Source organism: Aplidium turbinatum, chromosome 3 (assembly GCF_918807975.1).
Source record: "Aplidium turbinatum chromosome 3, kaAplTurb1.1, whole genome shotgun sequence".
In the NCBI taxonomy this organism is placed as follows: domain Eukaryota; kingdom Metazoa; phylum Chordata; class Ascidiacea; order Aplousobranchia; family Polyclinidae; genus Aplidium; species Aplidium turbinatum.
In genome coordinates this window covers 11,702,565-11,725,206 of record NC_137474.1, presented here as the reverse complement: position 1 = coordinate 11,725,206, position 22,642 = coordinate 11,702,565, and the positions used below count along the sequence as shown (strand labels likewise).

The 22,642-nt window shown below is 37.0% G+C and overlaps 1 protein-coding gene across 2 annotated transcripts; it reads left to right on the top strand.

The window, feature by feature from the left end:
* Positions 1-551: 551 nt before the first annotated feature.
* On the top strand, positions 552-20,741 carry LOC145767558 (cell division control protein 42 homolog). Of its 2 annotated transcripts, XM_082579402.1 has the most exons (6): positions 552-699; positions 13,749-13,821; positions 16,315-16,424; positions 17,003-17,200; positions 17,561-17,689; positions 19,367-20,741. In XM_082579402.1, exons 1-5 carry the CDS (start codon positions 595-597, stop codon positions 17,648-17,650), a joined length of 576 nt encoding a protein of 191 aa, XP_082435528.1. In that variant the 5' UTR covers positions 552-594; the 3' UTR covers positions 17,651-17,689; positions 19,367-20,741. The 2 variants fall into 2 exon arrangements, with proteins under 2 accessions (XP_082435528.1, XP_082435527.1); XM_082579401.1 differs by lacking the exon at positions 17,561-17,689.
* The last annotated feature ends 1,901 nt before the right edge of the window (positions 20,742-22,642 follow it).

Below are 22,642 nucleotides of genomic sequence, written 5' to 3'. Positions count from 1 at the left end.
TTTCTTCACCTTTGATGTTTCTTGGCACACTTCAAAGTGTAGTGTGAATGTATGGGTTGCTCATGGCAATGACGCATGTAAATAGGTCTTTTTTCGTATCAGACTGAACTGAGACGGATTTCCGGGTCAGTATCTTCATCCAGTGCTGAAGTACGGTATGGGCCTATAGGATGTCGATTAACTAAGGTAGCCTTGTTTATGCTTGGACTTGAAGTGATCTGTCAATTGGTCGTGATAATTACATGCAGCCTGTGTAAAGTCTTTTAGTCATATATATATTGCTTGCTCCTTTGAGAATTCAGATTTTTTATATTACTGATGAATATTGCCTTGGTGCAACCAGTTTCCTGAAGTTACAGATTATAGGCTATTTCTACAGATAGTTGAGATTCGTATTGAATCATCACTAGCCCATTTTACCTTTTTGTATACACAGGCAGAGGCAGGCATCAGCTTAACGAGTTATGCTATAAAGCTAACTGAAAAAAGAAATAAATTTGATTATGTAAAAAAACTATCTCTATACCAATACGTTTAACCTTTCAGGTATACGTTGACACAAACCAGATTTATTTTGTTAGGTATTGTGCCATCATGCAGACTATAAAGTGTGTTGTTGTTGGAGATGGTGCTGTTGGTAAAACATGCTTATTGATTTCTTACACTACTAATAAATTTCCCCAAGAGTATGTGCCAACGGTAAGATATATGTATGTGTGTAAGTAAGCTTAATTTGTACAAATGCAGTGATAATTGAGTAGGGTACATGCAAAAACAACATTAGTGTGCCATTCAAACTTGGAGCTGGTGTAAAGTCTCCGCCTTAACCATAAATGCTATGATGTGAATATATGTCAAAGATTGAAATTGACTACCGGTATATACTTAAGACATAGGCTATAGGGTGAAGTGTGTAAGCAGCATTTAACCAAGCAAAAGCTGTTAATAACTCTACTACTTTCCTTTTACTTTACTATTTTCTAACCCTAACTTTCAGGGTTAGATAAAAGTTTTGGTTGGGGTTGAAAAATTGTAAAGCAAAGCTAAAGTGGTCAAGACCCAAAACAGCTACGGTACGATACTTCACCTTTACAGTTTAGGTAGACTCCAATATATGACATCATAGCATTTTTGACTATGACAGAGACCTGTATACCTGCTCTCAAACTTGTTTAGGCCTTAATGGGTATATTATAGTTACCATGTAGTAACAAAACTAACAATATCATCTGACCTATTTTATTAGTTAACATGAGAAATGTCGTGACAGAACGTTGGTTATTTTGTATGATTGTATATAGGGCCCATGTGCTAATTTGGTACCGTACCATTGACGTAGTTGCATCTACTTTACAAAATTGCAAATATTTTACAATTAAAAATAATTTTACAGAAAAAATTTAACAGTTTTTATCAATATTGTTATCACAACTTATTTTTTCGCCAACCATGTGACTTTGTTTTGAATTTACGTTTATAAAAAAGTCTGTCTTTTATAATAGGCAATGGCTATTTGACCGGCTCCGGTCTTTGAATCTGAAACACTATTTGACCGGTCATGACGTCACTATATAAGCGCTTTTTTCTTTTTCTCTTTTAAAGCAACAGACGAGAAGCGCCGATATAAGTTCTAACTTCAACACGTATTTTCCAACTCAGTCCGTGGCGCGTGCGATACGTCTCTGGCTGCCAATTTAGAGGGGATGAGTTCGATACCATCCGGAAGCATTCTTTTTTTTTCTTTTTTTTTTATCTAAATTTTGACCCGAAGCGCATTTTTGTGGTCAATTTTTAATTTGAGTAGCCTACAGCCCATTTTTTATGTCTTTTCAAATGTGAGTAATACTGTTAGAGTTTTTTTAATTTGCTGGAATTTGAGAATTTCTCTTGGTAATTTTCCGATCGTCATAAGTGAACATGTGTTGCCGAACAACCCTACATTTTTCTCTCAAGTTAGTTATATACAATACTTCTTTAAAAAATGGTTTTACCATTATCATTTCTTTTAAAAGAAGTATTGTATATAACTAACTTGAGAACTATTAACTAACTTGGACTGTAGGCTACTCAAATTAAAAATTTACCACATAAATGCGCTTCGGGTCAAAATTTAGATAAAAAAAAAATGAAGAAAAGAATGCTTCCGGATGGTATCGAACTCATCCCCTCTAGATTGGCAGCCGGAGACGTATCGCACGCGCCACGGACTGAGTTGAAGAATACGTGTTGAAGTTAGAACTTATATCGGCGCTTCTCGTCTGTTGCTTAGAAAGAGAAAAAGAAAAAAGCGCTTATGCAGTGACGTCATGACCGGTCAAATAGTGTTTCAGATTCAAAGACCGGAGCCGGTCAAATAGCCACTGCCTTTATAATATGTTGTTGTTGCTTTTGTTGCATTTTTTACATTGCACCGCACATTTTTTACATTTTTTTTATCGCACGATAAAATGTCTCGAATCAGGCAGAAAGGTTATGCCTGAATGACAATGGTATTTGGAAGCATTATTAGGAACAGCAATCACAAAAGGATGCAACCTAGTTCGTACCCTGAACAGTTCGTACCCTCAGTTCGTACCCTAAAAAAATCGAGAAAAAAAATAAAAAAAGCCGAAGTTGCTGATCGCAGTTTCCGCAAACAAACAAAAACTCTTAGAATCATTACCGGAAATTTTAAAATATTTGCGGAAACTTCGATAAACCCTAACCCTTCCAAAATGTTTGCGGAAACTCCGATCAGCGACTTCGGCTTTTTTAATTTTTTTCTCTCCATCGTTTCCTAACCCTAACCCCTTTTAAAATGTTTGCGGAAAAACGGGAACTGCGATCAGCGACTTCAGCTTTGTTATATTTTTTCTCTCGATCTTTTCAGTTTGTTTGTTTGCGGAAACTCCGATAATCAGCGACTTCGGCTATTTTTAATTATTTTCTTTTCGATCTTTTCCTAACCCTAAACCCTAACCCTTTTAAAGGGGTATTAAAGGAAAAACCTGACTTGGCGACTTTCCATGTTCTTTGTGTTTAATAGGCTACCATAAAACGATTTTCAATAAAATTTTGCCCCATTGCGGTCTGACCACCATTGCGCGCTTGGTTTTGTCCGAGCTGTCAAAACGGGAATTTGCGTGAGCAGCGAAGCGTGCGACTGTACAGCCTACGTCATAAAAGCTGATCGAGCAATATTTCTTACTGCGGGCGATTTAACTGTACCGGTATGGTATTCTCTCATTAACCTGAGGTTCTATGATTACAAGCGGTGGTTTTTATACTTGGAGAATGAAATAATGTTTTGTGTAGTTCAAATATTGCATTCAAAGAAATGGCATACACATGATTTTACACAACCTACCAAATCTATATAGGCTGCTGTGTAAATTCACGCTCGTCTGATCACATAGGCTACATTTCTTGGACCAACAAAATGAGCGATTTTATGTAGATTTAACAGGACAGTGAATTGCTTTTCATAGTTTAGTGCATTTTTCACTAGGTGCAGACTTACATATTACTAAGGCCATTTTAATTTAACCTAAAAAAAATCTTTTTTACTTTATTTTTACTGAACGGAATTGATAACTTGGAAACAAATAAGGCGACAGCAATTAGCAAGTCAAGTCAATTTATTTTGTTTCAACAGCGCCATATATTAACTAACAAGCAGAGTAAATGTAATCATGCATGTCCAATTGTCCATCTAGCATGTCTTTCATCTGTGCTGTATCTATCTCACAGTAGCACAAAGCTTGATGTTGCTCATCCATTGCCACACAGTGACAACATGAACACCTGTTGATATAAAATTGGTAATAATTAGGGTGATTACTTTTTCACTTGTCAAAAAAATTCATCAAAAACCAACCAAACCTGGTTCGACTCCCGGCTTAAGCTGGTTGTTGAAAGCATCGCTCACATCTAGCTAGGGTGTAATAAATTGGGTAGGCATAATTGCTGCAGGAAAGGCGGCCGAGAGAAAGGAACTGGCCACCTTACTTTCCTTAGTGCCAAAGGCTTAGTACAATGAGTACCTATCTTCTCATACCCAACACTTGAATCAAGTATGGGATCACATTTGCCTTTTTAGCTTACTTTATACTGGTGTAAATGGCCCATTGTCTACTTATTGTGAATCATAAGCCATTAGGTGAATAAATTTTTGATAGGTCGTTTTGCGGCAGCTGTGTTGTACAGCATTTTGTACAATGATGCGTAATTTAACTACTTGAGGTCTTCATACTTCAAAATTTGTCAAAACAAATTTTAATGTCAAAAGTTTCAATTTTTAAGCCAAAGAATAATTGCCCTAGTATATAATAATTCATTGCATAGGCTACCGGGACGGGAAAATTCAACTTTGCAATATAATTAGTATTAGGCAAGGTAAACTTAAGAGCGTTAAGATTTCATTTTCTTATAATTTCAGTTGCATTTGTAAAGTTGTTTTCAACGTGTTGTAGGTTCAAGGCCTTACAAACCCATAGGAAAATGCAATGCAAAGCTGAGCACTTATCCTGGTACGGTCGGTGATTTAATTATTTTATGTTAAGTAAAGCTAAACGAATGCAGTATATGATGTCAAATATCTAAATTTGCTTACCAATCAGTGTTTCCCACTCGATCCTCCTGCTGAGAAACGTCAGTCACATCAGCAAGGTAAAGCTGATTGATCTCTGCCGCTGTGTACTCAGGCTCAAAACGATAGGGTTTAGGTTCTAGCGTACTTTCTTCTTCATCATCACTTACTTCTTCAACCACCGTACTATCTTCCTCTTCGTATTGGAAACCAAGATTCAAAAATTCTCCAATACGTATGACACAAAAAATTTATAGTAACCTAAAGCACCTAAAAATTGACAACTGTATAAACCACGCATACAATAATGATGTTATAATTAAAGTAACTTGCGTTCTTCTGGTGACTATAGGCTACCATACTAGGTTGCGGTCTTCTGGTAACCTAGTAGCCTATAGTCACCAGAAGAACGCAAGTTACTTAAATTATCAAATGCCTGGTGAATCGTTTCACTCTGTTTTTAATGATGTTATAGGCCTAAAGTGAATTGAATTCATTCAGTTTTATTTTTTGCTGCTGGCGCAAACATGTACAGAATGACAAGTAAACATACGAATTTGACACCAAGCAATTTTGTGAAGTTGGTTTTTGTCGCCGAAAAGTGCTTCAAACTGTGGTTTAGATTTTTGATTAAAAATGTTTCTAATTCATCACGAAGATCAAAAACACGTTTCCAAACTTTGCCTCTGGATAACCATCTCACACTAGTGTGAAATAACAAAACATTACTGGATGTATCCAATTCACTGCAAACTTTTGAAAATAGGCGGCTGTTTAAAACACTAGCTTTTACAAAATTCACGACACTTACAACGCTTTTCATTGTATCTTGAAATTCTTGTGGCAAAGTTTCTAAACTAATGAAATTCTAAACTTTTCAGAAGGCCTCAGGTGACCCCAGGCAAATTGTCAGGTGACCCCAGTTGGGGTCGCGACCGACATGTTGGGAACAGCTGCACTAGGTTAATGGCCTTGTTGTAAATTAGGCCCTGGGGTACCGTACAGGTTATCAAAACCTAATTCTGTAATTCTAAATAAATACAATAAACCATAAAATCAACATTACTTCATTAACTTGGCGTCTTCTATAAGCTGGTCGCCAGGAAGAAGTCAAATGTGATCTTTCAACTGTTGCACTAGTTTCTGGTGGAGAAGGAAAGATTTAAGATGGACATGCACCGGGTTTAAAGTCAAGTCTTTTGGCATATCCCATTTGGAATTGAAGAAAATTTTTGAAGTCTGCTTCTTGAAAATGCAGACTACAAATTCTGTGGTGTGGTTTTGGTCCACTCCAATGACAAGTTGTGGTGTTGACAAATTTATTCCATTTCCTTTTTTTGTGTACTGTCTTTGGGAAACCCAAACATACTAACTTTATGCAATGCTGTCGTGTCACAGCCAAGCACAACACAAAAGTCAGGCGTAGTATTTGCTATGATGCAATATTGTTTCTACAATAGTCAAACTACGGTATGATGCAATATTGATTTTATGGACATTTAATTTTTAGCAATGCTACTAGATTTATACACTACCGTACCTCACCTTTCTAGTAACATTGCTACAATTACTCAAAGAAATATCCTAGAAACTTAAAAGACGTGTAAAACTATCCTGCTAAACTCCTTTGAACGCAACACGTCCGAACTTTGCAACCCAGCGCGCGAAAAGACTTTTGGTATTGCTGGAGCTTTGGCATTTATGACGTATACTCTAGCAGTGTTTCCACTTTTTGGTCATTTTGAAAAAAATAAAAAATAAATGAAACATTGGACTTTGGGCCTTGCCAGCGCCATTGAAAACCATTTTTTTTCGGTAATTTTTTTAAAAATGTATTCTTGAGTGTTTAGTTTACGCATTTTAATGCTTAATTCCAGTTTGAAAATTTCATTGAATATGCCTTTAAAATGTTTGCTGCAACTGCGATCAGCGACTTCGGCAAACTCTTAGGATCATAACTGGAAATTTTAAAATGTTTGCGGAAAAACGGAAACTCCGATCAGCGACTTCGGCTTTGTTCTATTTTTTCTCTTGATCTTTTCGGTTTATTTGTTTGCGGAAACTGCGATCAACGACTTCGGCTTTGTGCTATTTTTTCTCTCGATCTTTTCAGGGGAAAAATTTTAAAATGTTTGCGGAAACTACGATCAGCAACTTTGGCTTTTTTTATTTTTTTCTCTCGATCTTTTCAGGGTACGAACTAGGTTGCACCCATCACAAAATATGCTATTGTAATTTTGATACACACAACAATGCCACCAAATAATTGCATGCTTTAAGAGCGGCCTACTAAAATATCTTTCTAATAAAAAAATTATATATAACTGTTTAAGTTAACAAGTATATACGATTTCAAGGGTCCTTGGAAAAAAATAGTTTTTAAATCGCACATAAACTATACTCGATTATTAGTTGACCCTTACTTTTTCCTTAAAATTTTGTGTCAGTTATATTGTCTCATTGGTAAGTGGACTAGCTTATTCTGGGCTCTATCATTTTGTGGTTCACCTAAGTATTGGCATTTGACATACGGTAAGGAAATTTCCAAGTAGAGCATACAGCTCAGAAACTTAAGCTGCCCTGAGCAACGTTGAGTTATCAAAAATTACTTCATTACTTGCTCTTTTTTGACTTAGCAACTGATGAAACAACAAGCACAAAACAAGAACATCACAGTCGGTTATCGGTCACTGTGAACTGAAATAGTTGTGAACCACTCTTCATGGCGACGACAGAATAAGACACTATATTCACAAATGAACTCTTCCTGTGTGATATCAATATGATTCAACAGAACAGATTGTTTTGTTATTAGATACATTGGAATCGAAGTACGGTACCATAATTCTGCTCATTAATGCATGAAATGGCCTAGCTGCAAATTCCGGCTGCGTGCTAAATGAAATCGAAGAAAATTTATTGTGTTAAATTAATTTTTTGCTTAACAAAGTCAAAACGAGTTGTTGTTGTGAGGTCGTTTGTGTAGTGTACTGTACACAAAATGGCCAGTATGCTTAGCACAATATATGCACAGTGAAGTTTAAACACGATTGTTAAATTTGCCAAAAATCTAACCGATTTTGCCTATGCCTGTTAGTTTGACACATCTGAAAAAATCAAAACATAGAAAAAGCTCTTATCAACGTTGAAAGGGATGCCAAAGTCAAAATGTTCAAATTCTGTCCCATATACTGTATAAGCTAACCCTTCTTTTTGAGATGAAAATCACTTCCAAAAATGTGGACTTATACTCAAATATGTAATATGCAGTAGCATAACTAGCGTATGTAGCAATACATAATTTATATATATTGTGTCTGACAATTGTAAAATATCTAATAATGGTGTATTTTGCCTTGTAAAAGGTTAATTATATTTAGAGATGTACCGATATATCGGTATCGGCATCGGTATCGGTGATATCGGCCATTTTTTGAGTATCGGTATCGGCATCGGTATCGGCAAAATTTGGCCGATACTGTGGCCGATACTAAACATGTAAAAAAAAGGCGTTTGCTGCGGATTTTCTGCAGAAGCAAAGATATATAATAGATTTTTTAAAGTAGTAACTAACGTCACATTGAAGTAGAAAAATAACAACCTGTTCAAATTTTTGATACCTCACACTCCCATGACTTCAAGCATTGTTTGCTTACAGTGATTCTTTCATTCAAACAAAACGTTTTGCTTCAGCAGTTTTGCGTTGTTTGATTCTTAAGTTGTGAAGGAGACTCGATTTCTCCAATATTTATCATTTGTGTTTCTTTTTTACTTTCAGCAGAGGATAAAACCAGGCCAAGACTACCCAGGTGGCGGGATGTGTAGTTTTGCATCGTTTTTGCGTTGCTGGACGTTTGATGGACCAGTGTGGCTTGGTTGTTTTGGTGGGCTGGTTCTGTCAGTTTATGGTTTGGTTTCCGCCTTTCGTTGTGGTGGACTCACCAGGCTTGAACAATGTCGTGGCGGAGTGGGTGGGGTCGGTGGGACTGCGAATCTTCACTGATCTAATCAATAAGTGGTCTTGTTGCGCCTGGGATGGCGGCCTCATTGTGGGGGGGAGTGTCCTTCCCCGCTGTCGGCACAGGGCTGGGCGCTCACTGGTGCGACGGGCTGTTGCGATTCGCTGGCCATAACGGTGTAGCTTCCATGCTAGCCATTTAGACCATCCAATCAACTATATGTTTCTCGGCAGCCGTTTTGTAGCAATAATTGACATCGACAAGAATTGAAATGGCTAGTGTGGAAGCTGCACCGTTGTGGTTGGCGGGTCGCGGCAGCTCGCTGTGCTGGTGAGTGCTCACTGCTCAGCCTTGTGCTGGTGGCCGGGGGGACGCTCCTTTCTTCGCAATGAGGTTGTTATCTTGGGTCCACGTCTTTTAGGTGCAGACAGTTAGGCGCCGGGCAGATAGGCGCGCACTCTGTGGTAACATTTTGTGTGAAAAGCATTGCCTTACCTGCCAAGCTGATACAATCTGCAGACTTTACTAGGAATAGCACCTAAATGAACGGGCGCCACAGTGCTCCGCACCTAAATATCTAGATGCCACAGTGTGCCTAACTGTCTGCGCCTAAAAGACTTGCTCCGCCTAAAAGATTTGTGGTCCCATTGTTTTCTTTTTGGGCCTACTTATTCTGCCACGACATTGTTTGGGCTTGGTGAGTTTGTTGCGGCTAAGGGTGGAAGTTGAATCGCCGACTGGTGGAGCCGGCTTGCTAGGGGCAGCCGAGTTGCACGGGTTTTTTGAGTGTTTGGCGGGGTGAGAGCGATGCAGAATTGTGTGTTTTTGCTACCTGGGTAGTCTTGGCCTGGCAAAAGTTTTTCAACCAAACGACAAGAGCCCTTAAGTTGCACATTACTTGTCGAATAGTTTTTGTACGACTACACAAATCACTTGGTTTACATTTTACATCTTATTATCAATTATGATTAGCCTATTTGGAGAGTTTGTGCAAACACTTTTTTTTCAGAAACCCCAATTATGATGTAATGTTTCTTCCCTTATACCCCAATCCTCAATTATGGTGGCCTTTCATTACTAAAACCTACTATTATGACACAACAATGCGGTTGAGATTGGATTCTTAAATCTTTAATGAATTATGCCAATTGAAAGCTTTTTTTAATAGTTTTATGCAAGTAAGGTAAAACTTAGCATTTGATATAATTCCTTGCAAATACCAAAATTGCTTCTTTTTGTAACACCAAAGTATCGGCCAAAATATCGGTATCAGTATCGGTATCGGCCTAAAAAAGTGATATCGGGATCGGTATCGGCCAAAATATTGGTATCGGTACATCTCTAATTATATTTATAATTATGTCTATAAACTAGCCTTGGATTAAAGATCAAGACAGTTGTTATGTAAGTCGATGTATAGAATGTAGGCTACATAGGCGCCGACTTTTATTTTTGCACGGAGTGGCGGATAGCACAATATGGCAACCTAAAAACTTTCAAACTACATGTTTTTGTTTGATTTTTACTAAGCGTGTTTCGTAGATGCAATTGTCTTTTTACACCTGATTTGTAGCTCGATAATTTACAAAGCAATTTTAAAACAAAGCACAGGAGGTATGTCGTGAATTTTATTGTTACATTGCTGCTCTGACACTTACTATTTGGCAAAAGTATTTTTGCGAACAGCAGCTCTGTCAATCCAACTGTTAATAAACTGGTCAAGTTATCATGGTAGTAGGGGGGTATGTTAAAATTAAAAAAATCTCAGTACCCCCCAAAATTGTGCCACTGGGTGTAAAATAATATATTATGAAAAAATTTTTGGGTTGCCCCTCCGGGAACTCCCCGCTACCGGGGGGTCTAACAAGCGATTTCCAAAATGCATGGGATTTGACACCTAACTTTTGAACCGGTAGTCATAGAAAGCTCGGACTAGTCTTAAAAGTTTCGTCTTGAAAAGTTAAGATAGGAATGTAACAGTTTCAGAACTGTCAGGTGTATAGTTTGGTCCGTACAAACCAAGTTTGGCCCAAAATGGCCCATTTAGCCTACCGCGATGGTACAAAATCGAAAATTTGGCAATAATTGGCCTTAATGAGTTAGCAATGGGCCTAAAATTTTTGATTAATAAGCTATGATAGAGTTGTAATATTTTTTCATGAGTCATATATGCCCAACTTGACTATGCTTCAGGCACATCATTTCCTGCAAACATCAGAGTGTGTTACTTCTTTTTCGTCAATTGATATGTTCAAATCGACATTGCCTAAACCAACAATTCTCAGCTCGATCGATGTTTGCTTGCAAGAACACTGTAACGAAGTTAAGAGCTTGCTTGCTCTATTCCTTCAATCTTTTGCAAAAGGCTTGGCAACCCAAAAAGGGTCTCTGTTTGGTTTTGGTCCTGCTGCAAATAAGGACACAGGATCGCTGTTGAAAATTGGATCGGCAAGTGATGATGTCCTACAGAAACTGGATAATCTGCCAGTCCACAACCTGGGTGAAAATTGAAGAACGTAGTGTCGGATTAGCGAACTACAAGATAAATATTTATGGTGAAAGAAATCTTGATACAGTCTCCAGAAGCGTAGTTCTCAATAAAAGCACGGATTTACTTGAAAATATTCAGAAGATTGACAAGAAGAAATGGGAAAAACCAGTACAGAAATAAGACAGCAAAGAAGTTAGACTGCAATGCAATGAAAAGATGAAAGCTTATGAAGAAAAAGGTTACTCTAAAAAAGAAGCTCTCAATATCAGAGCAGAGCAGTAAACTTGCTGATTTAGATTTCCTGAAAGCGCAAAATCCACCAGGGCCTTTTACCACTTCTGAGGAAGTGAGTGCTTACCTTCAAAGTGATGCTGTAACAGATCACATAACGAACAAAAGACTTTGCACTGAAGTTCGCTATGCAAAGAAGACATGCCTCTCCCGAAAATCAAGTGCTTCAATATTCCGATTGAAACGAGACTATAAAAATTCCAGATTTGAAGACTATGCCAACAACCTTATCAGCTAGTTAGATAATTCACGTTCATGTGCAACTATAACAATGTCAGACCTCCAAAGTGTGCTTTCTGCTATGCATTTGCTTACAGAGGCAAATTCAAGCTTCACATCAAATGACCAGGAATCTGATTTTGCAGCACCAGCCTATCAAGTTGGTGAGTTCATAGCTGCCATCTGGATTGAAGGAAGCTAATATCACTGGCACTTTGCTAACATTGTTGAAGTTGTGAATGATGATGCCTTACTACTTCAAGAAGGTTGGCAACAGTAGAGATGGAGAAATATGGATTTTCCTGAAAATTCTGAACTTCTTGTGTCATATGTCAGATCTGCCTGAATCAAATGCTGTGTTTCAAATGAAACAGTTCAACTATTGAATGAAGCTCTTAATGAAAAGATAAAAAAACACTAATTTGATATCTGGAACTACACAGTACTTCCATAACATTGGACCTTTGAAACATAACTATTATTATTATATACTTATTTGCGTCAGACAAAGCTGTCCATATCCAAAACAAAACAACTAAATAATACACAAACTGCAAATGCACAAACAAACAAACTATCATTAAATATTACATAGCATCCTATTCTTATTATTTTATCAGTATTATATACACTACAGTGACTACAGTATATAATACTGAATATATATGTCGCATTGGTAACTGACACGTACATATTATATTCCAAAAGAACAAACATGGGCAAGAAAATTGAAAATGCTTACTAATGACTGGCTGTATGCCTACATTACAATCTTTACGACATGACCCAAAATGTCTCTGATTTTAAACGTATTGACGTCATAAAATCAATCAATTTTCTACAGCTAGACATGCATAATTGCATATGATTCATTTGAAAGTACTAATTCGAATCATAACGTTTTAAACAAAAAATTACCCCGGTTTCAAACTTATTGAGGTAAAATTTTGAATTTTATACAATTGCGATAGGCCAAATAGGCCGTTTTGGGCCAAAATGAGCCCGTCCACACACCTGACACTTCTGAAACAGTTACATTCCTATCTTAACTTTTCAAAATGAAACTTTTGAGACTGGTCCCAGCCTTCTATGACAACCGGTTCAAATTTTAGGTATCAACTCACACGTATTTTGACAATCGCTCATAAAACCCCCCGGTAGCGGGGAGTTCCCGGAGGGGCAATCCAATTTTTTTTTCATAATATGTTTTTTTACTCCCAGTGGCATAATTTTGGGGGGTACTCAGAGTTTGTACTCAAAATTCGTCTTTTAACATACCCCCCTAATGGTAGATCGCAAGTAGGTTTTTATGCGCCTGAGTGCACTAAACAATCGCTCCGCCTTGCAGGTGGTGGAAGGCATCGATAAAAATTAAAGCATGAAGTAGATCTGACAGTACACTCCAATTGAAATCGGAAAAAAAATCAAAATGCAAAATCTTGAGCAATTGAAAAAGGTTGCTTTTATTATTAGGAATTGGCAGGGGGTGTAGCTTTCCTCAAATAGAATCATATAAACGTGTAAATTTGCAAAACGTTAAAACTGCTACTTTACTAAGTGCACTTTTTAAATATAACTCAAAAAGTTTCGAAAATTGCATTTTTTTAATGAAATTTGAAAATAGATATTCATTTAGGGGGTGGAGCTATCAATCATCGAGATAATTTTATTTCTGGCATAATTTATAGCGATATTATGAGCAGTTTAAAATTTTTCAAAAAATATTTTTGAGGGAGGCAATGGAAAGATCGTATTTTATTGATTAATAAATCCCATTGTAAACCTAACAAATGTAACAATGACTTATGACAAGTAACAAATAAAACGATCGCAACAACAAGGAAAAAACTCGTAGCCACGTGTTGCGTAATCTTCACGTAGCTTGCTTGATGTTAGGCGAGTATCATGCTTGTGACAAAAACAATCATTTTCTTTGCAATACTGTATTGGTTCACCTCTTGCTTTACGTTGACTTGAAGCGAAAACCAATGATCAAAAAAGATTTAAACGTCCGTTCAAATTACATAATTTAAATGCAGTAAGTAATGTAACCTAAACGGGGTGGCTGCCACCCCGCTACAGCGGTTACGGGGTGGCGTGGCCACCCCGTAACCCCGGAAGTCGGCGCCAGTGGTAGGCTATATAAGTTTTTATGTGGGTTCTGATCAATAACTTAACATGTATGATATAATATACATATTACATTTTTTTTACTTTGAAGGTCTTCGATAACTACGCTGTAACTGTGATGATTGGTGGGGAACCGTACACTTTAGGATTATTTGATACTGCAGGTATGGTGGTGGTAGTTTTTATGACTTAATGAATTTTATTTCATTTTTATTTAGATAGTTTTGATATTGTGTTGAAATTACTTTCATGTAAGAACACTTACCGGTACCAATGTACCATAATATTGTTCGGGATTGTCAGAATTTCGATTTATATATGGTTTTTCAAACCAAGGATATTTTAACATGTTCACTTATCAACTATATATATTATATAACAGGCCTCGAAATTCGTTTTGACGGCGGACAAACGTGTCCGGTCTGAGCAGCTATCTCGGCGGACAAATTAAGTCTCACGGCGGACACACCAGTTTTAGCGTCAATCGTCATGCTTATTAATCACTTTATCTTGATAATTCTTGAAAACTATAGCTATGGTTTAGAAGGCTTTTTAAACTACGTGGTTACTGTTGTGATATAATATATGTGTTTTCATTGCAGACAATAGCATTTTGTGGATCTGCCAACTAATTTATCATTGCTTAATTATTGATGTGATGTGCTAAAATTACCTATTTTGAGTAGGAATGTAATGGGTTAGATGTCACCTGTGTAAATTTGTTCATCATTGTGAATTTCTGAAGTTGCTGATAACGGTAGTTATGTTGAGCTATGTCTGATAAGATAGCCTATAGCAACACTGGTCTACAAGAAATTTTTACAAGATAAACTAACAAGTAAATTTAGTACGAATGCAAGTAAATTTTGTGCGCTGAGCTCGAATCTAAAATCCGAATTTGGCTATCACAGCAGGATTTCATAATAATCCACTTTTTTTTCTGCAAATAGAAAAATATTTTATGGAGTTCATTGTCTCCAACTTTGTATTTATGACTAACAATTATTTTAGCATTATGATGTATATACAAGAAATAATTATTCGTGATCATGCGTTAGGTGTTTTGATTTTGTGATATCATTATGTCATTGTTTTTGAGGTTGTGGCCATGCTTAAAATTGCTTATGCTGTAGTTATACGTAGCTAGTGCTGTGCTTGGTCAAAGTTAGTATTAATTTTGAAAGCTTAATTTGCACAAGGTAACTTTCTGTGTTCTTGTTTTGAGCATAGCTGGCAAGAGTTACTGCCACTGATGGATCATGCTAGTAATATTGGGGGGATCCGATTTTATACATTTGACAAAGAAAAGTAGTCGTTTACTAGTTTGTTTACTTAAAAAAACTTTACTAACCTACAGGTTAGTAAGGTAAATGTATTACGTTTTAAGGAAGCGATTGTCAGATTTACCACTGATGTGTTGACTGTGGTAATGATTCAAGCGTAACAATTTTGGATGGGTGATTTAGAATCAGATTTGTGCATGCACGTCTTAAGCTATTACGGTTTTGCCACCTTTTCCTTTACATTGTAAGATAATTCCTTTGAATAAACAGATGTAGCTGTTAGATTTTAGAAATCTTCAAAAGAGGCTGTTTCCAAATCAGGATTTCTCTGAATTAGATTCTCTAAATCAGTGATTTACAAACTGTGGTATGCGTACCACTAGTGGTACGTGAAGGTTTTTCAGATGCCTTTTAACTCGTCATCCTCTACCATGATTCTCAGATAGCAACTGAGCTCCCTCCACCTAGAAATAATGAGTTCTTATTGATTTTCATACGAAGACGTATTTCATACAATGTTGTAAAGTTTGATCACCAAGGGAAAATCCTACAATTGGGAGAAAGCATACATGTCTAATTTACCCAGAAATAATATACCTGCCTTCAATTCGTATTGATGTTGGCAAGTAGTTTTGAAAATTGGGTGTTTAGCTCATTTTACTGTTGTTTACCGCTTGTGAAAGATTTAAAACTTGAGTTTACCAATACCAGCTAAGAGAACTATGGGTAGTTGGGTACAGACAGTTTTCAAAACAGTAACCATTCATGAAATGCAATACAAGAATTTGCAAATTTTGGTCTTAATAAAAAAGCACTTCTTCAATCTTCATGCTGCACTGCTTGGAAACGAGCAGTGGTATAACACAGCCCGCAGATAAGGTACTAGCTGTCAAGTATTGCAAACCTGGTTCCAAGATATAATCAATTACGTGGGTGGGCGGAATTACCGATAAATAGGTGGTCAGGACAAAGGCACTAGTCGCCCTACTCTTATTTATGCTGAAAGCTTAGTATATCGAGAGTCTCAGTCTTATTATCTCATCTGTAACTGAGTATGGACCTTTCACTTTGTTGTTAGAAACAACCTTTGTGCTGACAGAAATCTAATAACACGTGTATTATGTGGTACCGTTCTCTCAACAAGTATATATTTTACACCCTATGCTATTGGCTATGATAGCTTGTAGAAATCTTAGGTTAGGCTAGTAAGCTTTTTATTCATGTTTGCTTAGCTTGGCTATGTATGGTACCGGTATTCAAACTAGAGTACTGCACAGTGCGAAATACACATGGAAACATACAGATTGTTTCCATTTAACCAAAACAGTGTGCAATTTAAAGTATATATTATAATTGTTTAAATTTTCTCTTTAGGACAGGAGGATTATGATCGCTTAAGACCACTAAGTTATCCTCAAACTGACGTCTTTCTGGTTTGTTTCTCTGTCGTTTCACCATCTTCTTATGAAAATATTAAAGAAAAGGTTTGTGCATTCTTGAGTTTTGTGTCCTTGAATGTCTCATGACTAGTGTTGATACTGCAGAATATTGTTAGGAAAATATTCTTGCCCCACTGCCGCGTGCTCAACCTCATACTAACATTCATTTAGGACTCCTCCCTACCATGTAGTCTTTATCTTGGCTGTTCAGTGTTCATTGCTTTAATTTCCATGCATGGACTGGACAGTTGGACACGTGGCAGTTAATTGTTGTGATCCGTGATGCAATTAGCATTGTTTCCACAAGTATGGAAACAGTTGTTCACTTTTGTTTCTATTGTCTTGGCACAATCTTAGAGATGTTAAACGCTTTCTGAAGTTTCACCCAAGCTTTAAAGAAGTGTTTGATTTATTGTTGTACCGTACCAAATTAGCAACAAATTGGACACTAAACTTTTTTCTCAAATGATGTAGTTGTAGGACTGGACTGGCCAGATGTGCACAAATTACTGTAACTTAGCAAACTAGCAATTTATGTATTGTAATATTACAGCGTTAATGCGTTATACTAGGCAACAACCCAATGATGACATTTTTTCTTTAAGTAATTCGTGTTTTTGCAGTGGGTACCTGAAATTACACATCATTGTCCAAAAACACCATTTCTACTTGTTGGAACACAAGTTGATCTTCGTGATGATGCTGGCACAATAGAAAAACTATCAAAAAACAAACAAAAAGCCATAACACAAGACATGGGGGATAAGTTGGCAAGAGAATTAAAGGCTGTAAAATATGTCGAATGTTCCGCTTTAACACAGGTAAGAATATGTTTTTATTCACAAGTAGTGTTTAAAGAATACAAAAGTAAAATGCCCTGGCCATATGCCAGACTTACTGTGACAATACTACAAATGCATTGCTTTCAGAATTGTGTGACTTGCTGTACTGACATTTCTTGCATGGTTTGGTGTTGTATGATATTCCACAAGTGCAATGCATTCGCGTGATTTTATTCTTAGTTGGGTGTGATGGTGTAATATGAGTCAACAATTGTGCTGCTACTGGCATTGCAACATATGTGCGACAAAATGTAATGTGCACTCACATGTAATAAGTGATGCAACGTAACTGAATGTAGCTTCCAAACAAATTTAACTTTTCTTATTTTCAAAATGCAGCGAGGTTTAAAAAATGTGTTTGATGAAGCCATTCTTGCGGCTTTGGAGCCCCCATCGGAGAAACCGAAGGCTAAATGCGACCTTATCTAGTAGAAACGTATTGTTCTCTCAACACATATTTTAACAAGGGTAAAACAGCTTGAAAGAGAATGACATCATTATTTTTGTCATTGCAATGAAGGTGTATGTCTATGTCACCTGTCTCAGCCATGCTGATTCTAATAAAGATTTTCAAATTCAGCGCATTTTTGTACATTCAGCACCAACACTTGTGTTCAAATTTGACGACGTTCATGTTTTTTTCTTTACAGTATGTTCGTTGATTTTAGTTTATTTTTTTTTTTATTTTATGGTCTTTTTGTTTGCTTCATAACAAAACCTTCATTAACTTTAAGTTTTTTTTTTTTTGTAACTTTGGTTATTTGCACGACCAATTGGTTAGTCTATTTTTGAACGAATTATTTTTACAAAAAAAACATCAAAACGTTTCAAATGTCATTTTGAACCACACAAAGACATTCAAAATCATGCTGAAACTTTTGCACTTGTCCTAACACAAAACCAGTTTAATGTTTCATCATGTGATTATTTACAAAATACATACAGATGCTTGTTTTTTGAAGATAGTCTTTTTCACTGACAGTTACGTTTTGATTTTATATAGAAATTTGCATGAGAATCATTCAATCCAAATCCTAATATAGAATTTTGATCAATAGTCATTTATAAGTCTCTTATCGTATTATTTACTAGCCTACTCATAGTGTGACTATCAAAACATTCAACTGTCAGCTAAAGAATGTTTACGTCTTCTGCTTGGTTAAGATCAATAGCTATGGTTTCAGTTTTAGTGGTTCCCAACGATTGATAGAGCAAACAATTGAATCTCTCACTATTGTATTCAAGTCATTCACTGAACTTAAAGCTTGTCAAAACAGGCATGAGTGTTCTTAATCAGCTGGTTTACGTGTATTAGACCGTATGTTCAAAAACACACGAAAACATTTTCCATTCGTAGCATGCATCTTTTTGGTACCATTGTCTGAGGTGTAAAAATTGCAAAAATACCCAGTTGCTAGGTACAGAGTGAAAACACTTCAATCAGCAATAGAGAAGCCTGTTCAAGGGCATCTTAAAGTTGAGTTACCACATTGGTATGCTTCTCCAATCTTCAACCACGAGTCTCACCGCACGTTACTGGTAACATGTGATATTGTGGAAGTCATGCCCCAGACAAAAAACTCCGTCATTTTTATATGGATTCAACATATGCAGGCGTTAAATCTATGTAAAAATGGCGGACATTGCTGTGTGGGAGAAACGAGCTGTTAGTCAACTCTCCAGTATCTTGCATAGGGTGTGCCCCGTTTATGTGTGTTATTTCTCTGATTCATAACCAGTTGAAAAGGTTGTAATTATTTTACCACTTGCAGCGCAAATGTCAACAAAAATGTGATTTCATCACATTATCGTATGCTATAAAACCAAAGCTACCGTTTAAATATCAAAGCAACCTGCCACGATCGACCATGCCTTCTCTCCAGCGCCTAAAGCTACTTCACTTATTGAATATTTATGGACAAAAAAACTAACTACAGACAATATGGACAAAATACTTATTGAATATTTATGGCTAAAAAACAAAAGTACAAATCATTAAGAGATTAAAAGGCTTCTACCTTAGTTTAGTTGACTACCATGTAAAAACATGAACCTGGTGCAGCAGTTGGTTGGGCTTGATGCATGATGCTAAAGTCTGAAATGACATGAAACTTGTAACTACGTGATCATATATTTTGTTGATAGAAAGGACTCAAGAATGTTTTTGATGAAGCTATCTTGGCTGCATTAGAGCCTCCTGAACAAAAGAAAGGAAAAAGATGTATTGTCGTGTGAGCTGTATGCTACACTTGCAAGTCTTAGTGCAGTCGTCTCATGCATCTCATACGCTTTTGTTAATCAGTCTACCTGGTCTATCATGAATTGTCTGCTAGTAAAAATTTAAAACATATATTTGTAGAAAATATTTCTATGTAGAATTTTGCTTCTAGAAATATTTTTATGTTTCTTTCATTGAAGTTAATCATGTTTAACATTATGTAGCGATGCTTGCAACATAGTCGCTTTCTCTTTGTTAGTTCTTTATTAACAATCGCTATAAAAAAGACAAAAACCTGTCATCTTTCCTTACAATGATGGCGTTGCAAGATGTCATCTTAATACCGCAATTTCTGTTGTGTGTCAAGCACTTTCGACTGATTTTGCTAAGCGAGCTAATCAGCACATGTTTCTATATATCAGAATCAACTGTATCGTTTTCATTCCCTGAACTCGCATTATTGTATACCCTAGAACGTTTCTTAGTAGGTAGAGTTTTCGTTTGTACATTGTCTGCAGACGTTGAAACGGTTTGTAATTGGCATTTTTCTCTTAAGTTTGCCTCTACGCTTAATTTCCAAGCTAGCCAGTGGAGTAGGTTGTAGCCTTGCATAGCTCCCCAGGCAGCAAAATCCGTCATTTTTACATTAATTCGTCTGCAGACGTTGAATCAATGTAAACATGACGGTTTTGTTGTCTAGGTTTTAATTGCGATGACGCTGTTGATGTAACGTTGCTACTGCTGCTTCTATGTTTGATGCACTGTGGGAGACGTTTGCTTATTTTATAATAAGAACAACCTTTTGCCCATGAGCGCTACTTCGCTTTTTGATCCATTGAATCAATAGAGCGTTTTCAGTTGTTCGGTAAAATTGTGCTTTAGACTTTTTTTGTAATACTTCCATCTCTTTGTTATTATTATTATATTTGTTGGTGTCCGAAAAACGATTGTGAATAGCAAGTGTGTTCTGTCTCGCGCTGCGTTTTGTGTCTGTGTGGCAGCAGTATAATGACTACTTACTTGGTGAATTGTATATTTCAAGTGCGTTTTGCCCCCATTGTCCATCCTTTTCTCAGTCGCTGCATTGTTGTAAAAATGGGTCTCAAGCGTGTAAATCCCGTTCAAATTTGCAACTGCAAAAAAACGTCTCGATGGCTTGGTCTTGGCTATTGGTTGTCAACTTTTGAATAAACTGTAGTTTTCAAACGAATTTCTGCTTTTAATTTTCTATCACGATTACTAAAGCCTTGTTTGTACTTGCTAACCTGAAAATAATATTCTATTAAAAGGTATAATCGATTATTTCTTTGAATCTACCATTGACAGGTCGTCCATTAATTTATCAAAATAGTATTTTGGCAGAATTGCCCAGAAAGCAAAGTCCGTCATTTTTACATTGGTGGATTTAACGTCTGCATGGCAGAGTGCAGACTCGACGACCTCCTACGCCTTCAGGGCTACGGTCTTTCGCACTCTCTCGTTGGATGCACACTGTGCGTCTGTTTTTTATGTACGTTTCGCATCCAAACAAAAATAAAATGACCATTCATCCATACGTTGAATCGATGTAAAACTGACGAATTTTTCTGTCTGGGTTGCCTACTCAAGAGTCGTCATAATTAAATAAAACTAGCCTAATTGGTAGGCAAATTTTTCTAAACTGAGATGCAGAAATGGCTGAAACTAATCAGTAAGATATTGATAAGGAGGTGACCGTGTTTGTATTTAAGCCACATCGCCAAGGTAACATTCTTTTTGAGTTTACAGGAAATGTTTTTCCATAGTTGCTAAAATGCTTAAACATAAGTTGCTATTGCAAGAACTACCAATCTGGTCAAATCCGTTCTGTTGACATGATGCAGTAGTCTATTACAAAATATGTAGTAACTTTTTTTTTTTATCCTGTTCCGTTTCTATCCAGTTAGTTAGTTTCTCATAGAAACTATTCGTAAACTGTTTGGAAACGTTCAAATATTACGTAACGCCTTCGAGGGGGAGGAGGGGGGGTTTATGCAAAGCGTTACGTTAGCGTCACATCGGGGGGGAGGGGGTTCAAGCAAAACGTTACGTAACGCTTTCGAGTACGGAATGGTAGTTTTTTGTGCTGAATTCGTAGTGAAAAAGCGTTACATGGGGGAGGGGGGGGATTGAAAAAAGCGTTACGTTGGCGTTACATGGGGGAGGGGGGGGTCAAAAATTCGGAAAAAAGCGTTACGTAATATTTGAACGTTCCCTTATGAAAAGGCTCAAGCAGTCTGTTTGTCATATGACGATCAATTTAGGGAACGTCCAAATAAAGCGTAACGCCTTCGGGGGGGAGGGGGGGTTTATGCAAAGCGTTACGTTAGCGTCACATAGGGGGGGAGGGGGTTCAGGCAAAACGTTACGTAACGCTTTCGAGTACGGAATGGTAGTTTTTTGTGCTGAATTCGTAGTGAAAAAGCGTTACATGAGGGAGGGGGGGATTGAAAAAAGCGTTACGTTGGCGTTACATGGGGGAGGGGGGGGTCAAAAATTCGGAAAAAAAGCGTTACGTAATATTTGAACGTTCCCTTACAGGGGGAAACATCACAGATCAGTGATTTTTTTTTGATCGTGATGATAGCCTAGTTAGTGCATAGGCATAAATCAAATACAGTACAGCGTTTTTTAGAAAGCTAAAACCTCAATTGCTAAGGCAACAGGGATCAGTTGTCAGTAGATGTTTAACAGATGTTTTTCTGTTAAATTGCCTTTTAGCAATTCAGTTTTCTAGATATGGACCAGGGATCGTTTCAGAAAAAGACCAGGTCAGAAAGCGAGCCAGACTCCGACTCAGCAGCAGCCCAGAGCAGTTAGCTACAGCGTTTTTTAGGATCATTAAATTTATTTTCACATGTGAAAAATATAAGCCTGAAATACCGTATCTCAGTAGTTTTACCTCTGGCTACTGCTTTAGGTCCTGAAAAAATAGTAGGTCTACGGTAGCCTAATTTTTTGAAATAGAATTGAGCATAAAAGTTCAAAAATTAGCCTACGTCGAAGCTGTGGCACGGTAATCACATAGAGCACTATTCCGAAAACAGATTTAGCTGTTTTCTGTCATATGGACTAGCCAACCTTCCTCGCAAAGCTTTAGTTGACCTTGAGCAATGTATAGGCTATTCATATTCTTTAATACCGTGCGTTGTTTACCATACTGCAACATGAAAATATCATAGCGC

Coding starts and splice junctions, on each gene's coding strand:
- LOC145767558 (XM_082579401.1), top strand. CDS start 595: ATGCAGACTATAAAGTGTGTTGTTGTTGGAGATGGTGCTGTTGGTAAA. Junction 13,822..16,314: donor AGGATTATTTGATACTGCAG/GTATGGTGGTGG, acceptor TTTTCTCTTTAG/GACAGGAGGATTATGATCGC. Junction 16,425..17,002: donor ATGAAAATATTAAAGAAAAG/GTTTGTGCATTC, acceptor GTGTTTTTGCAG/TGGGTACCTGAAATTACACA.